Source organism: Octopus bimaculoides, chromosome 9, assembly GCF_046866305.1.
Source record: "Octopus bimaculoides isolate indiv1 chromosome 9, ASM4686630v1, whole genome shotgun sequence".
Classification (NCBI taxonomy): Eukaryota; Metazoa; Mollusca; class Cephalopoda; order Octopoda; family Octopodidae; genus Octopus; species Octopus bimaculoides.
This window is the reverse complement of record NC_142936.1, coordinates 4,991,322-5,010,807: the sequence shown is the minus strand read 5'-3', so window position 1 is coordinate 5,010,807 and position 19,486 is coordinate 4,991,322. Positions and strand designations below refer to the sequence as shown.

Sequence of the window (19,486 nt, the reverse complement as noted above, 5' to 3'; positions counted from 1 at the left end):
CGGACTCGCGGTCATAAGATCGCGGTTTCGATTCCCAGACCGGGCGTTGTGAGTGTAATGAACACACAGCCTCCCCTTCTCCTCTGCACTCACCCCACCATCTTCCCCAGCTCAAGCATTCTTGGTTGTCTGTCATTCCCTACATCCACCTTTCAACCCTACCCAATTTTCAATGTTGCTGCCGAGCTCCTATTCCCCATCTTTTGATCCTTCATACATGCTTGCAAACACCCACCCACCCATCCACACCCCTAATTCCTCTGTTCCTACTTACTTCTGCTCGCAGTGTACCTTCAAGGGCCACCTGGACTTGCAGCTCTTTCTAGTCATTCTAACCCTTTCTTCTAAACATGAGTGACTACAGTTCCTGAACAAGAAGAACCTGCTCACCCACTTTCCTGTCTTTCATACTTCAACCCCCACCTCATCTCTTTGCATAAAGCTCTATCCCTACCTCAAGTTTCCTAGTCTTGCCAGGTGGATGGCGACCTTACTAATGCCAGTGGCATGGAAAAAAAGCACTCAGCACACACTGCAAAGTGGTAGGTGTTAGGAGGGCATCCAGCTGTAGAAGTCATGCCAAAGCAGACACTGGAACATGATGCAGTCCTGAGAACAATTGGAGCCTGTCAAACTGTCCAACCCATGCCAGCATAGAACATGGACATTAAATGAGGGCATTAATGATGATGATGAATGGTATTACAGTATTAACTGTCAACGGTCTCTGCTGTTTGTTGTCAACACATTTCTTATAACAGGATACAATGCAAACTGCCGACAGTCTCTCAGCCTTATCTGACACAGTTATCTGTACTTAGAAGCATTTAGATGGCTATATTCCTTTGCAGGCTCCATAGAAATTTACTAAACGATCTTCAACACAGGATAAAGCTTCTATGTCATAAATCGGGAACCTTTCAGTTGCTTTCACATTTGAAAGTGTTCAATGGCAAAATTTCTAGAAGTCCATATGAAAGAAAAAAAGAAAAGAAAGGGTTTAAGTGTTAAGACCCAAAGAGTAATTTAATAGCAGCTGCACACATTTGAATTAGTAAATTTAACGATTCATTATTTTTCTCAGTACAGATGCACCTCAACAAATTCATATGTGCTTGCAATTCAACCCAGTATCTAAAAAAATAACTTCCCCTTCACCACACTACTCTATGTGGTAATTCAACTTGCTAGAAAACGTATCAAATTTCCCTCAAATCACTCCAGATCATGTTGTCAAATGAGAAAGCCAATTTGGATAAGGTAGTTGTTGAACAATCAATCCACCGATTTGAGTACTGTGAATGTTTTATCCTGTTTGTTCATGTGTAATGATAATGGCAAAATTCAACATGAAAAAGAGGATGAAACATTCACAGTATCCAAGCACAATGATAACAGATGTGGAATATGTCAATCAATACATGCACACTGGTAGATCCATTAGAACAAAAAAAACGGATAGATTTTCACAAATGCAAATATGAACTGCAAAAGCAGAAATTTGACCTACTGCATTAAATGCCCTAATTGCAAGGAACATTGGCAAGACAGGGAATGCATTATCGGAACACTCACGAGTTCACAGACAACAAATCTGGAACACTAATGTTCATCAAATTCCACTGAGCAAACATAGAAACATGTGGTCAGAAACAAGGCAGCCAGCTGCCAGAAACGTTAGCACGCTGGGCGAAATGCCTGGTGGTATTTCATCTGCCATTACGATCTGAGTTCAAATTCCGCCGAGGTCGACTTTGCCTTTCATCCTTTCGGGGTCGATAAATTAAGTACCAGTTATGTATTGGGGTTGATGTAATCGACTTAATCCCTTTGTCTGTCCTTGTTTGTCCCCTCTATGTTTAACCCCTTGTGGGCAATAAAGAAATAAGAAACATTTGGTCAGAAAACGTTTCTGATTTTTACTTTCCACAAACTACATGACACAAGCGAGATTGAAAGGAAGATAAAAGAAAAATGTTTCATTAAAATGTTCAGACCTGTTCTGAACAGAAATAACAACAATAATATAACAACCAGTTAATGATGTGGATTAAAAAAATACCTTTAGCATATGAATATAAACAAATTACAGAAGACTCCCACTAATGGAAATAAAAACGATTGAAATCAACTAAGTTTGCTCACTCATAAAACCATTACATGTAAACCACAAGCTAATTGGTTAAAATAAAGGCAGGTCCTATGCCAGTAATATTGGTGTGCCCAGCAAACCATGACATTTAAGCTGCATGCTGATTGGTCAAAACTGTATTAAAAAAATTCAGCTTGTAGGAGCTTTCTAAAAGGTATAAAAAGGAAGGAGTCAGTTATTTTGGTTGTCAAGCATTCAACTTAACTGCCAGTTAGGTACATTTTGAAATTTGAGGATTAATACAAACATATGAAAGAGCTAATTGAAGTTTATGGACATTACAAAATATTTTTTTAATGTGTAACACACTTGAACATTGTAAAAAAATTGTTTTTTAAATACAATAACTAAAAACCAGACCATGTTGTAACCTTATTCAACTGATATATTTTTCTATACACATTTACACAAATTTGGGAAAGAAAAATATATATACACATACACACATATTCAAATACACACGTGTGTATGTGTGTGTGTGTATACACATATATACACACCCAAATATGTCTGTATGAATATGTTTATGTGTATATATATGTACATATATGTATTATATATATATATGAATGTATATGTGTGTGTGTATGAATGTTTGTGTGTATGTATATGTATCTATATATGGAGTGGCTGTGTGCTTCCCAACCACATGGTTTCGGATTCAGCCCCAATGCGTGGCACCTTGGGCGAGTGTCTTCTACTATAACCTCAGGCTGACCAAAGCCTTGTGAGTGGATTTGGTAGACAGAAACTGAAAGAAACCTGTCATATATATATATATATATATATATATATATGTATGCATGTATATATTTGTGTGTCTGTGTTTGTCCTCTCACCATCACTTGACAATCAATGTTGGTGTGTTTACGTCCCCGTAACTTAGTGGTTCGGCAAAAGAGACCGATAGAGTAAGTACTAAGCTTACAAAGAATAAGTCCTGGGGTCAATTTGTATGACTAAAGGCAGTGCTCCAGTATGGCCCCAGTCAAATGACTGAAACAAATAGGAGAATAAAAAGTACATATATATATATATATATATATATATATATATATATATATAAGAAGGGATGGTATTATTAAAATCTCATCACGTATTACATGAACTATAGATGATTGTTTATGGGTACGGAAGTACATGTATGTGTGTGTGTGTATGAGTAACTATTTGTATGAAAGTTTGTGTATAATATATACATATGTATACATATATATATATATATATATATATATATATATATATATAACTTGTGTGATCCATAGGGATCTTTGATATTAAAATTGTAACCTTCTCATATAATGTCTTATACGTTTAAGATGATTCCCATGCTTTCCCTGATGAGAAGGTTACAATTTTAATATCAAAGATCCCTATGGATCACACAGGTTGTAATCCTTTGAAACATATGTAGGAATAAAGTATGCAATTATAACATGCGTTTTCTCCAATCCTTAAATTCTTAAATATACTCAAATACCCAAAATTTCAAGGAGTTCCTGCCTTAAAAACAGGAACTAAACCAGTTATTTTGTGTTCTTTGCTACATTGGTTTCTATTAACCCATTTATTCTATCAGAAGAATTTTTATTCATTAAGATAGAAGAAATACACATAATTATATATATGTGTGTGTGTGTGTGTGTGTGTGTGTGTGTGTGTGTGTGTGTGTGTGTGTGTATATATATATATATACACACAACTGTATATGTATATATGTGTGCCTATATGTGTATGTGTGTATATATATTTATACATACACACATATACATACATATATATGCATACACATACACACACACACACATATATATATACACACATACATACATATATATATACATACACACATATACATACATATATATACATACACACATATACATACATACATATACACATATACATACATATAGATATACATACACACATACATATATATGTATATATATATTCTTCTCTCTTCATAACTACTTTTACCGAATTGACTAGTTTTTCATGAATTCTTCTAATTACGCAATTATATTAAATTACATCTGAATTTCTAGAACATGCCACAAGACACATGATTATGTTACACAAGTAGTGTTTGCTTGTGCAATATGTAACCATTTGCCTTAACTTTATGCTTCCATTCATATGTCAGATGGTGTTTAAGAATATTAAATTTGCGTCATGACTTCACTGATATTTCAGTTTGTCCGTGCTGGAAAGATGAAAGCAAATTCGTCTTCACTAGGATTTGAACTCAGATATAACAGCTATAACTATAACTATACTGCAAGCATTTTGTTGAGCAATTCAACTTGGCCATATACATCTTGGTTGAACAGATGTATGGTCCACAGCATTCCATTTGAGATCAATACAGGCCATCCAAAGTTTAATCTTATTTATTCTAATTGATCAATATATCTTTTAACTTTTATGGGTTTCAGCCAGAAGCTGAGGCCATGCTGGTGCACCATTGTAAGAGGCTTGCTTCTGAGTTCAATCTCACTGTGTGGCACCTTGGGCAAGTGTTTTGGTAGATGGACACTGAAAGAAGCCCGTAATATATGTATGTATAAATGTATGTATGTACATGTTTATGTTTGTTGTGTGTCTCTGTTTGCCCCCCCCCCCCGCTGATGTTAGCAGTTTGACAAAAGAGACTGATAGAGTAAGCACTAGGCTTACGAAGAATAAGTCCTGCAGTTGATTTCTTCGACTAAAGGCGGTGCTCCAGCATGGCCGCAGTCAAATGACTGAAACAAGTAAAAAATACATATTCATCCATTCATAAACACATACACACACATCTTTTATCTTTCACTTGTTTGACACTTTAGTGCGGCCATGCTGGGGCACCACCTTGGAGAGTTTTACTTGAACAAATCAACCCCAGGACTTATTTTTTTCAAGACTAATACTTATTTTATTGGTCTCTTTGGATGAACCACTAAGTTACAGAGATATACAGTGTACAGTGTACAGAAACATAAACACACCACCATCAGTTGTCAAGCAGTGGTGGGAGATAAACAGAGATGCACATACATACATCATCATCATTTGACATCCGTTTTCCATGTTGGCATGGGTTGGACAGTTTGACTGAGGTCAGGCAAACACAGACATATACATACATATATTTATATATATACGACGAGCTTCTTTCAGTCTCCCTCTACCAAATCCGCTCACATGGCTTTGGTCGGCTTGTGGCTATAGTAGAAGAAACATGCCTAAGGTGCCACGCATTGGGACTGAACCCAGAACCATGTGATTGGGAAGTGAGCTTCTTACCACACAACTACGCCCGATATATACATTTACTTATACCGCATTTATCTAAACACACACACACATATACCATATTTATATAAATACCAGTAAACATAATGGGCACATGAGATCTGCAACATTTATATAAATAAACACAAATGGGTGTGCCGAATATATACGCACAGATATATTAACAATGAGAATACTATATAACAACCTCTTAAGCATTATCTGAGTCTGCTAATTAAAGAAAACCAAATTACTAATAGTTACCCAACTGAATATAAACCTAGTATACACAAATTAGTTTTACAGTACCAGATGCCAAAGAGTAGCTAGCAATTGAAGCACCAATAATGTGTGTTCTTTCTAACACTCCAAAGGCTCTATAGAAGTTGCTGATTGCATCTGTTGCCAAGGCAACTTAATCAACAGTGGAGAAGGGGGCTATGAAAGCTTAGCAGCCAGAATAAGAATAACATGGGGGGGGGGGAGGCATTTATTACCTCTTCTGACATCAAGTGGATTCTCTCTTTGAGTATAAGGTAGATGATGAAGGATAGACTGTCTGATGAAATCAAGACAAAGCTTTATAAAAGCGCTAACTGATACATCTAGTTTAAATAATAACTTCCTGAACATGAATCTATTCCCAGATAAAGCAACATTTCAAGCTTTTTTGTTCCTTCCATAAGACAATTCTATAAATATATGGAAATATGGCCTGAGTAAAGGTAGAGAGTAAGCATGCTGGATGTGCAGTGTTAGCATGTGTGAATGATGAGGTACAGAAGTGCTGAGAGAAAAGATAGGGATAAGAACAATTCAATGGAGTATGTTACAGAAACAATTCGATTAGTATGAATTATATAGAAAGGAATAAAGGCCCCATTCAGTTATGAATGACCATGGGATTGCACCTAGAAAGTTACCCTCCGAGGCACAAGTCTGGGCAAGGTTATTTATGAAAGACCAGCAGTTGCCCATGTACACCAGTCTCCCCTCTTCACACCACAGATGTTATCCAAGGAAAAGGCAAAGGCTGATACAGCTTGGCACCAATGACGTCGCAACTCATTTCTACAGCTGAGTGAACTGAAGCAACATGAAATAAAGTGTCTTGCTTAAGAACACAACATACACAAATATTATCATAAGAAGCTTTCATTCCATGTAAGTAAGATGGAGGATATTTTGTAATATGATGGAGGATATATGTGTATGCATATGTGGGGGGGTGTTGAAAAAACTCTCATTCTGTCACGCTCCCTTCATAAATAAGTAAAGTTACACCATTCCTACAGACAATCACTTTCTCTGAGGATATGAAATACAAAATGTAAGGGAGAGAGAGAGAGGAAAGCTGTTTCTGATAGACAGTTTCTGTTCACTTGGAAGCTAATACATGGTCAGTCAACATACTGAAAATAGCAAGCAAAACTCTCCAAATCACATCCTATCATATTAAATGCCATTTTGTAACCACGTAGTCCCTGATTTACAAACAACAGGATTTTCACATGTGGAACACTTCTGACCATACTGTCTGGGAACACACAACAGCAAAGCCAATCAGGAAAGGCTGCAGTATGAGTATTCAACCTTTCAGATACAGCAGTTAAATTTTGCTATATCACATTCAACCATCTTAAATATAGTCTTATAGATAGTGGCAATATAATATATTCATACATATTTTTATATCCTTGTTAGATGTTGGATATATAATTTATGCAACAGAGGCTTAATCAATGTGTTCACATGATGTGTTTTATGAGACTACCAAAACATTCTCTCCAACTACTACTCTTTATAAGTGTTCGGCTAGTTCATTCTTTTAATCCCCTAGGGGTGTCAATGGCAGTCATGACTGTATGCTTAAATAGGTTGCTTTGCAACCACATGGTCTTGAGTTTGGGAATGGTTAAATCTTAATTTTGAGGTGGGTAGGACAACGTGAAGCAATTTCAGTGGTCATCACAATCATCAGGCCTAAAACCACCTGACTTTTTCTTGTGGCTGTATTGAAAGATCGTGTTTGCTCCCTCAAACCAAAAACAATTAATGAATTAAAACAAGCAATTTCTGATAAATTTTCTGCAATTAACGTGGAAATGTGTCGAAAGGTTTGTGGAAGTGTTGTTGGTAGGGTTTAGCATTGTACTAAAAACGAATGGGAGCATTTTGAACAGGTTAATTGAAGGACACAATGCAATAAACCTGTGAGGTCCTTAGCCCCCTATTTTATAGGTTCCACTAGACGGTCTCACAAACACAAAAACATGCTTTTACATAATCAAATAATACATTTAAACTTGTTCTAAGTGGCCTCTTCAAGTGTTTTGTTATAAAGCTTATCACATTCTCAACACCTGATGCTAAGTATAGACCTGCTCTTTTCAAGACAACTTTGCTGTCAATTCATATTTTCATTCTTTAGTCATGAAAATGACATTTCACCTGAAAAATATTTACTGTGGCCATGCGATAAAAAGTTTGCTTCCCAACCATATGGGTCTGGGTTCAATCCCACTGCACAGGACCATGAGTATCTTCTACTACAGCCCTAAGCCAATCAACGCTTTGAGTGGATTTGGTAGATGGAAACTGAAAGAATCCCATCACGTGTGTGCTTGTGCCCCACCACCACCACCACCACCACTTGACAACCAGTGTTGGTTTGTTTACATCCTCATAAATTAGTAGATCATCAAAAGAGAGACCAATAGAATAACTACCAGGTTTAAAACTGAGTGCTGAGATGAATTTGTTTGATTAAACTCTTCAATGCAGTACTCCAGCATGGCCACAGTCCAAAAACTAAAACAAGTATAAGATAAAAGATCAGATAAGTATACTCATAACACAGCTCTTCCAGATTTGGAGAAAACTTGATGAATTTTGTCTAAGAAGATGATTTCATATTAGAGACATGTTTGTGATAAATTTATTCTTTTATTGGATAATTCTGCTTGACAAGTATGGCACTGCCTTAGTTCACCTGTAAGATAAATTAATATAAACATCATTTGGAAACTATTTAATCAAAGTTTCTACTGCCCCCATTAAATGTTTTAACCCTGAAACTTCTAAATTAGATAAAAATATAATTTTATATGCAACACAGAGTGTTACTCTCCTGCTCAAATTTTCTTCAATAGTCTCTATTGTAAAAACAAAGGAGTTTACATAAAATATGTCTCTTTATCAGCATAAAAAACAAACAGAATTATTCATCACCATCATCATTTAACGCCCCTTTTTCCATGCTGGCATGGGTTGGACAGTTCAACAACAACAGACAAACCAGAGGATTCCACCAAGTTCTACGTCTGCTTTGGCACGGGTTTCTGTTACGCTCTTCCTAATGCCAACCAATCAACACAATGTACTGGATTGTTTTTACATGATACCAGCACCAGTGAGGTTGCCAAGCACCCACAAGATAAGAGCCCTCAACTGAGCAGGTTATAGACTGGAGGAAAACTATGACAGAGGGAGAGCAGCAAGTGTCTTGCTGAAGAGTTGAATACATGGCTTGGCCACCTGAAAAGTGAGAGAGAGAAAGAAAGAGAGCAGAAAGAGATGTGAAGTCCAGGTACAACATGAATATGGAGCAGAATAGAAAATGTACTTACTGAAAATAGTGTGACAGATGATTAGAGACAGGGAATGAGTCGTTGATTTGTTTTTCTCACTCTTCTTCTCTCTGCACCAGTAGCACAGCTAGGGTGGGGTGACAGGGACTGTCCACCCTGGATGTAGCTTTTACGGTGGCAGCACTTTTAGATCTGCTCTTTAAGCCTGCATTGGCTTGAGGGCCCTGGTGGATGGTGCAAACTCAAGGACTTCCTCAGGCAACACGCACACACACACGCTAGCTAAACCATGGTTCTGTACACTTGTATACCAGGTAATCTGGATTTTACTTCTTGTTCCAAAGGTCTTTTTCAGTCCAGAACAATTAATGGGAAAATATTCAATCAGGAATAGTTTGTGCATATTTTCGCAACTGATTGTATTTACACCAATGTTGGCCATTTGCAGATCCTGGAGAGCCACACTGGTTTTGTGAAACTTCACCAGCAAATGCTTCCACAGAGGAGCACTGCCTTAAAGGATGTTAGTCGAAGAAATCGACCCCAGGACTTATTCTTTGTAAGCCTAATACTCATTCTATAGGTCTCTTTTGCCAAACAGCTAAGTTACAACATAAACACACCAGCATCGGTTGTCAAATAATGACAGAAGTTCAAACACAGATACACAAATATATATATATATATATATATATACGACGGACTTCTTTCAGTTTCCGTCTACCAAATCCATTTACAAGGCTTTGGTCAGCCTGAGGCCATAGTAGAAGACACTTGCCCAAGTTGCCATGCTGATATACTGGTAGAAGAACTACTTCATTTGTTTTCAGTGGTGTTGCCAAGTGCAGCCTGGCAATAGCTACATTTTCAAACTGCACCTCTATCATTCCAAATTTCTTTCCTCTGGCAAGGTACGAAATCCCTGGCCAGACTGTCTCAACGCCTTTTCTCTTTGTACCGTCGACATATTCTCAATTTTTCTGGCTGTCACTGAGTACATTCTATAAATTACCATTCTTTCCACTACTTCTTTGGTGGGGAACACCTTCACTTTGTTCCCCTCCTTCTCAAGCATTCCCTTAAACTTGCTTACAACCTCCAACTTTATGTCTTTGCACTTCTCTTCCATTGCTGCAGCATAACTTCTTTCTTCCATAGCCTTGTCTATTTTCTTCAGGCACTCTGCCATTTCTTCCTCAGACAACTCATAGGGAGGGCAGCTTTCCACGTTTGACACAGAACAACTTAAACTTTCACAACTCCTCAATCGATGCCCCTCCATCACACAAGAGAAAAAATATCGCGCAGGCAATAAAACACATCTAACTCACACAAATCCAACAAAACAAATGAATCAGGGTAAACTGGAAGCAAGCTTCTTACGACACAGCCATGCCTGCACCTATACACACATATATATATATATATATATATATATATATATATATATATAGCCTTGGGAAAATATATATATGTCTAGCCATGGGAAAATATAATCTTGCTCAGAAATGAAGGTCGATAACAAAAAGAGCATCTAGCCATAAAATATCTGCCTCAATGATTTCTGACTGACCAACGCAAAGTGGAAGTTAAAAAGATTATGATGATGATAATATATGGAGGATTTGTATGAACAGCTGGCAATGCACCACAAATACATATATATATATATATATATATATATATATATATATATATATATATAGGATGTATTCTCCTGTCGTTAGACAACGTTTGAGGGTCTGACAATTTGTTACCGAACAACCACTCAGATGATTTGTTTATAGGGATCAATTGTTTGTGTAGACATAAGCTCACTCCCTCCATCAGATCGACATTACCTGTACAGGTGCAATGGGTGTCACATGTCAAATGTCGAAATGATCATAGAGCAATGTGAAATGAAGTGCTTTGCTCAAGAACACAATGTAACAACCAGTCTGGGAATTGAACCCAAGATCTCACAGGTGCATTATAGTATTAATGATAACAGATACTTTTCATATTCACAATTTTATTTAACAGTTATTGTGGTTAACTGGCAGCTGAAACTGAATTAAGAGGAAACACAGTAACCACCAGGATAATATATGGCTTTATAAATGGTAAAGGATAAAGACCCCGCTCTTTGGTCATGAATGACCATGGGATTGCACCTAGAAAGTTCCCCTCTGTAGCAAGGTTGTTTGTGGAAGACCAGCAGTCACCCTCTGCACACCATCAATGTTATCCAAGGGAAAGGCAAAGACCGATACAGCTTGGCACCAGTGACGTAGCTGAGTGAACTGGAGCAACATGAAATAAAGTGTCTTGCTCAAGAACACAACACACAGCCTGGTCCAAGAATTGAATTCACTAACCTCATGATTGTGCACCCAACACTTTAACCACTGAGTGGCTCAGTGGCTAGAACGTCAGGCTCACAATCACATATATATATATGCTTTTATTTGTTTCAGTCCATATTCTTATGGGGACGTAAACACACTAATATCGGTCGTCAAGCGATGGTGTTGGGGGGGGGGGAACAAACAAACACACACACACTACGGGTTCCTTTCAGTTTCCGTCTACGAAATCCACTCACAAGGCTTTGATCGGCCTGGGGCTGTAGTAGAAGACACGTGTCCAAGGTGCCACGCAGTAGGACTGAACCTAGAACCATGTGGTTAGTAAGCAAGCCACTCCTGCGACTATATATATATATATATATATATATATATATATATATATACACACACATATATATACATAGATGTATTAGTTAAAATTTATAGAAAAACAAAAGACGAAGTCAGGTGTAGGGACAAGCAAGTGTATTAATTTAACACTCAGGAAAATGAGAACGTCTTTTACGTTTCAAGCCTCCGCTCTTCCACAGAAAGGAACAATAGAAAATAAACAGTGTGAATGAAAAAAAAACTTGTAGATTTCACCGAGACACACATAGATTCACACATAAATAATAAGCAAACACATTGTTGTCTAGTTGTTTTTTTTTTTTTATAAATACAAAGATTATTTTATATGGCGCAACACATTTTGTAATAGAGATTGTAAAATAGATTGAATATATCAGATTATATTACAAATACTTTGTTTCATGCTTAACCTCAAATAGGTCCTGGTATAGCAGAGCTTATGATCTAAGCAGATCCACCCGTGACGAATCAAAGACTATTACGTGATGTGTCCTTTGCCTCTTGTTTTAAATTTAAGGAGTCATTTGAGTGACATTTGGCTGTTTTTTCTAATAAATCAAGTTAAAGAACAGCTAGTCTAGAGTTTCTCAAACTGACAAATACGAAGACCCTTTCACTCCAGCCCTTCAGCATTTAATCCGGCTATATGAGGCCCAAATATTCTACCAGTTTTATGCTAAAACTGACCAGAACCAACCTCTCACACATAACCTACAATGTCATTCTAAAAATATATAAATACACCATTTAAATCTCGAAGCTACAAGATAATGCATGGTTAATTTAAAATAACATGAATAAATAAGCAATACATTTGACAAAGAAATCTGAATCTTAAAGGACTTGATATTAATGAAATTTTTTTAGCAATCCTATCCTATTCACGATTTTGCAGGCATAAAAATTGTTTCTTCGGTGTGTTCGGCAAGTTAAAATAGTTGGAAACTATCTTTTTTAACCCTTTTGATACCAACCCGCTTAAGACCGCCCTTGATTTTATAACAAACTTCTTGTTTTAAAATGATCAAACTTTTATGTTAATTTTCTTCCAAACACCAGATTAAAATTGACAGTTCTTAAAATGAAATAAACCAAGAGCAGTGTATTTTAACAGAAATATCACAATGAAAAGGTTTTAAATATAGCAACGTGTTCGCTCCCCAAATTTTTATTCTTTTTCAATCCTCATTTAAAGCCTTCTATCTATGAGTTTTATTTATTTTTTTCCTAGGTACAGTAGAGTAGACTCAGATCAATATTATCCAATGTTTTCGTTTCTTAAAAGGCGTGATTTCAGGGAGATTTGATTGGTTTTTCTAGAGAAGTCGCGCAACCATGTACAGGCACCCTCATTAACTAGACGGGGGCATTATCTTTATCGGATATAAATGCAGCAATATCGGTATATTGTTTCTTGTTCCTAGCTTATATTCAGAAAATATGGTCCTCTGGTACCCGATAAACATAACATAAAACAGCCCCAATACGTGGTCACTCGACTTGCTGGAAATAATAGTCACATCTTAAAACCACAGCTTATCGTTTTAGAAAAAGAGCGCGTTGGACGCGATTCAAGGTTCTCTAACATACGAAACAAATAAGGAACGGTCACGGCTTGAATGTCTCAGATCAGTGCTAACCTAAACAACAAATCACACACACACACACACACACACAACAAATCACAATCACAAAAGTAAAACAAAATATAAACACTTTCAGACACACATGGAGTCTTACGTTCACGCGAATTCTCGAAACCAAATATTAAGACACTAATTAACAAATGTTATTCCTAACTCCATGCATAATACGGAGGGGTGTGAACTAGTGTTTGGCGAACTAACCCACCTCCCTTGACAATTCCTATTATTATAAGAGACACACATACATACATACACACACACACACACACATACACACACACACACACACACACACACACACACACATATATATATATATATATATATATATATATATATATATATATATATATATATATATATATATATATGTATGTGTGTGTGTGTGTGTGTATTTGTTTTTGCTGTTCTAGTATCGCCAGAAGATAATGGTAATTTAGTGAGGTTTTATAGATTTGCACTTAGTGCAAAGTTCGGTTTGAAAATTCCAGCAAGTTGAAAAATATAGGTTGAAAAAAAATCGTGTCACATTGGAGGGGGTTGTTTTGTCTACACAGAGGGAGGGTACAAGTGTATTTATTTCCACAAGATAATAGCATTCACTTTACTCCTTCCATGCTGTTGTAAGTTTGTTTTTCCAGAATTAGTGAGGTATGGAAAAGTAGAGAAAGCATAATTCATGCAAGAAAAAGTGGTTAAAATGCACTGGGAATGATATATATATCCGATAAACGTAACAGAAGCATATATATATATATATATATATATATATATATATATATATATATATATATATATATGTGTGTGTGTGTGTGTATGTGTAAGCACCTATTTGAAACAGAAAAGTTGATGCTTATAATATCAATCACTTTACGTTGGAAATATCGGCAATGAATTCATCCAGAATAAATTTATAATATATATATATATAGCGAATGTAGTTACTAACCTTGATGACTGTGGTGCTCCGAGTCTGCCCATTTAAAGGACTTGTCCGGGCCCCCTAAATGTTCGACACCACCGTGTCCGTGGGGGCTGTCGGGTATGTAGTTACTGTAATATATGCGTGTCTCTTTGGGCGAGAAGAAACGGGTATTCCATTGCGACGAATAGGCTAACATGTACGTGAAAGCGAAACCGAATATAATGCCAACGCTAAATGTAGCGATGCCCCTCTTCGTTAGGCTTACAGCCATCCTCGATGGCATCATCATAAATATATAGAAACGTAAATAGGTGTAAGTGGATGTATATGAATGTAAGTGTCGATCTACAAGGCTAAATTAACAAAGGGAGGAATGAGAACAATAATGACAGGATGAATTAGCTGTGACTATAAAGTGGTGAAAAGCCAGGCTAGTCAATCCATTAATTCAACTACCTTATTTAACTATTTCAAATATGTTCGTAGTTAAAACATTATTGAATTAGAGAGAACAAACCGATTGGGCCGGCTGTCACTAAGTGAAGTGAAGTGACAGCGGACCAACCGGCTTTTTAAAACAGGAGTTCACAGACAGGCCATCGTGATAAACAAAAGCTGCACTAACTACCACCCCCAAACCTGTCGTTTTTTACACCTCCAAAGTCTTTGGCAGAGAGTGTAACTGTACTTTTACCTTTAAACCATGTTGACATTGTCAAAAAGCTGCGCAATTAAACGCATTTATATCTATGGTTAGAGCCGTACATAGGTAAATTAACGGATGAGAACATCCATAAACATCGGAGAAAACACATCATTTCATTGCGTGTGTGTTTATACAGACATAACATGTATATATCTGCACTTCTCTCTATCTCTTTAACTATTTGTCAATATATCTATGAAAAAGAGAGGTGTGCGTTCGAGTGCAAGTCAGTGTGGCGAACGGAGGTGGCGGTAGAAGCAGAGCGAGGGGGAATAGCTACATAGTGTCGCCTGGAGAGATTTAGATAAAAGTCGAGTGTGGCTGACACCACAAGAGACAAGCATACTTGTGTTGTTATTTGCTTCACAATAAAATGCCAATGCCATGAGTTACAGCACTCACGAAACGTGACGTCAACCCTCATCCTTCCTCATCCTCTTGTTGTTCTTTTGTTCTGTCTTTCATCTGATGTAGTATACACACATCATTACACACGCGAATATACACACTCATTGAAATATACAATGTATATAAAACAATACTTATAATACACACATAAAAACAATATATAATAATAATAATATACGGCTTGATAATCCTAATTGATATGTAGAATATCGAGAGAGATAAAGAGAGTGTTTGTAGTGTGAGAGAGAGAGAGGGAAAGAGAGAATTAAAAAGAAAGACAAAGAAAATAAAAGGTATTTTGATAAACCGTGAGAACGAAAGTCTAACGTTTCCGGGCAGAGCCTAATTTCATCGGAGAACACGATCATGCGCTCCAATTCCTTATATGTGCGTGTATCAGACAAAATATGGTTTCTATTGTTCACAGTTCCGAGATATTCAGATAACTTATTCCATGGGTATTCGCCAAAGGATGCCTCCTATTATTTACAGTGATGCTACTCTGTTTACCGCACCCCTACATTTTCTATCTTTACCATTCATTCAGCCTCCTCCTCCTCCTGCAAATATCCGGTGAAGACTACACAAACAGCACCTGCAATATTTTATTCCGTTCAGGTTGGCTACAACTTCTCAACCGCAGGTTTCGCGTTGTATTCAATAAAGCTTATTCTACTTTTCGGAAGAGTTAATGCTCTTACCTCCCACTAACTATCAGAGCCATCATATCGCCTATATTGCTACTTTTGCGTGTGTGTGACTATTTGACTATTTGAACTAAGCGCTGAGAGCTAACAAAACAACGAATTCTCTTCACCTCATTGATGTAAATGGATCTCTCTGTATATATATATATATATATGTATATATATAAATATTGACAGTGTATCATATATCCGAATAAGAAGCACACACTAAAGTATAGAGCAGTAAAGAATTAAAACAATAAAGTTAAAGTCTGGTTATAAAGTGACCGATGGTTTCGTGGATGCGAAACCATTGGTCACTATAAGACCAGACTTTAACTTTATGGCTTTAATATATTTGTGTTTGTGCGTGTGTATACGCACGCACACACTCACACACACACACATTGCTCACTCACCTTACCTGGTCTCTATACTGGTATTTCCCTTCAACTGCACTTCCACCCCTACACATTATACAATACATCTATCTCTGCTACCTTCTTGGAGCATCTATTATTCTCACCACCACCACCACCACCACAGTCTTTTGAAACAACCCACCTGTCCTTCCAGCACCTCACCCACTTACAGTGTCCACCCTTATGCTTCACCTACCTTGAAATTTTGCTTTGGTGCACCATCACTACTGTCTTCTTCATCTTCATCTTCCCATTTACTACGACTCACCCTTATAATATGTGGAGGCACATGGCTTAGTGGTTAGGGTGTTGGATTCATGATCATACGGTTGTGGTTTCAACTCATATATCGGGTGAAGTGTTGTGTTCTTCAGCAAAACACTTCATTTAACATTGCTCCAGTCTACTCAACTAGAAAAAGGCCTCAATGAATTCCATCCAACCCATGTAAGCATGGAAAAGTGAATGTTAAAATGACGGAGCTGTGTATAATATACACACATATATATATACATACATACATATATATATATATATATATATATATATATATATATATATATATATACAGAGTTATTCAAAAAGAATGAACTGATTTCATTATGCAATATTTTGATCAGGAAAGCAATAGAAAACTCCAGCTAAGTCACAAGTATTTACTTACAATCAGCTTTTATTTCCTGTCTTACAAGTGTTCGATGTAGCCACCACCTGCAGCGCGGGCAGCATCAATGCGATAAGAGAATTCCTCCCTGGTGCATATCAGCATATTATGATCCACTGAGTACTTCTTTGGCTATCTGGTGGAACGCTTTATCCAAGTTTTTCCATTTCCCTTCTGGAATCGTCTCAAGCCAAAGCAAATTTATTCTTTAGTTCCATAATGACCTTGCTTTTGATATGCTGATACATGTCTGGGAGGAGTTCTCTTATCGTATTGATGTTGCCTGTGCTACCAGTTGTGGCCACATTAAACACTTGGAAGACAAGAAATAAAAGTTGATTGTGAGTGAATACCTGTGACTTAACTGGAGTTTTCTATTGCTTTTCCTTATTAAAATATTGTGTAATGAAATTTGTTCATTCTTTTTGAATAACCCTGTATATATATATATATATAACGATATGAATACAAACACACACAGATATATATATATATATATATATATATATATATATATATATATATATATATATATATATATATATAGTTGAAAAAGATTAGAGATCTATACAAATCAAACTTTTATATATAAAAGATGGAGGTGGAAATAGCACAGAAACAAACCATGCCAAATCAGACTGGATCTGATAAAACATTTCAATTTAAGAAGGAATCTAATAAAATGATTTAACAGTTTTATAAAGAAATTATTACTGGTTTCAATGATGAATCTCATCTTATAAAATATCAGTAAAAATTTATAAAAATTTGAAGTAAAAATGGTTTATATTCTGTCTGGGGGTCAAAAACTTTGATCCCCAGACAGAAGATAACCTGTTTTTATTACAAATTTTTATAAATTTTTACTGATATTTGATAAGATTCATCATTGAAACTAGTAATGTTTTCTTTATCATCATCATCATCATCATCGTCATTTAATGTCCATTGTCCATGCTGGCATGGGTTGGGCTGTTTGACCAGGCTGGCACACTGGAAGGCTGTGCCAGGATCCAGTCTGATTTGGCATGGCTTTCTACGGCTGGATGCCCTTCCTAATGTCAGCTACTCTGAGAGTGTAATGGAAGCTTTTATGTGCCACTGGCATGGGTGCCATTTGCGTGACACTATATCAAAGAAACAGTTAAGCATCTGATATCAAATAAGTCAGCATTGAATCAGCAATGCCAAACAAGCAGCTCCAAATCAGCAGTGCCAAAACGTCTCATGCTCCAAAAGTTTGGCTTAGCCTTTACACAACTTCTGTTGTTTCTCATTTTTCTTCGTAACAACCTCTCATTTCAGCCTCTGTTTTTGTATTTGTTGTCTTCTAATGAAAACAGAAAGCAATTTATTTCTGTTTTGTTTGAGTTTCATAGCTATTTCTCTTCATTATCCTGATTCATTACAAGATAATTTTGTTGTCTTACAGTGGATATTTTATAATAGTTTTCTAGTTGCACTACTTTCATAAGACCCCTACCATCATGTTTCCACAGTAAATGTAATCTTTCTACATCAGATTTTAGGTGGTGTATTCTAAACGCAGTAATTATCTTTCTTGTTTTTCAATCTAGTCTTGCTAGCTCCTTTAGTATCCAACAGAGAATTCTATAACAGTAACTTATTATTAGAATAGCTAAAGCATTGCTACCTATTGCCTTATTTTTTCCTTTGTTTTGCATTTAGCTAATTTTTGCTTTAATCTAATGCATCTATAATATTCCTTCCTAATCTTTTCTTTGATTTGCGTGTGTGTGTTGTTGTTGTTGTTGTTTTAGTATGTCTAGTTCATTGATTACTAAGTATTTGTATGTCTAGGTTTGGTCTAATTCGCTTATCTCGGTTTCTTTATCTTGCATAATATTAATGCTTTTAATTAATTTTTCCTTTTCTTTAAGGTTACTTTGCTGCATTTTTATCATCATCATCATCATTATTTGTCATCTGCACCACCACCACCACCGCCACCACCACCCCGTCACCACTGCCACCGCCACCACCGCCACCACCACCACCACCACCACCATCATCACCACCATCATCATCATTATGTTTTAGCTTTGCTTTAATTTATACAACCAAGCTGCACTCAGGTCTTAACCAGAGATGTCGAGGGACAGCAAGAGTTGGCATCTAAAGATTCTAACAGGTAAGGTACCATGCAACTGAAAAGAATAATATCTGTGTAAACAGCAACAACAACAACAACTGCTTTGTCAGTTGGGGACACATTTTCCTTTGGGTACAGGTTCTTCTTGCTGCATTTCTCAATGACATCAACTTTGCTGATCTCAGAGATGGACCAG

General features: G+C 36.6%; 1 protein-coding gene across 1 annotated transcript in view; it reads right to left on the bottom strand.

The window, feature by feature from the left end:
* The window catches only part of LOC106880639 (glycoprotein-N-acetylgalactosamine 3-beta-galactosyltransferase 1), a 32,979-nt gene extending 16,992 nt beyond the window's left edge, over positions 1 to 15,987 (bottom strand). The window contains exon 1 of the mRNA XM_014930678.3: positions 14,316 to 15,987. Coding sequence (XP_014786164.1) covers positions 14,316 to 14,580 — 265 coding nt within the window. The 5' untranslated portion in view covers positions 14,581 to 15,987. The remainder of the gene's footprint in view (positions 1 to 14,315) is intronic.
* Between the last annotated feature and the right edge of the window lie 3,499 nt (positions 15,988 to 19,486).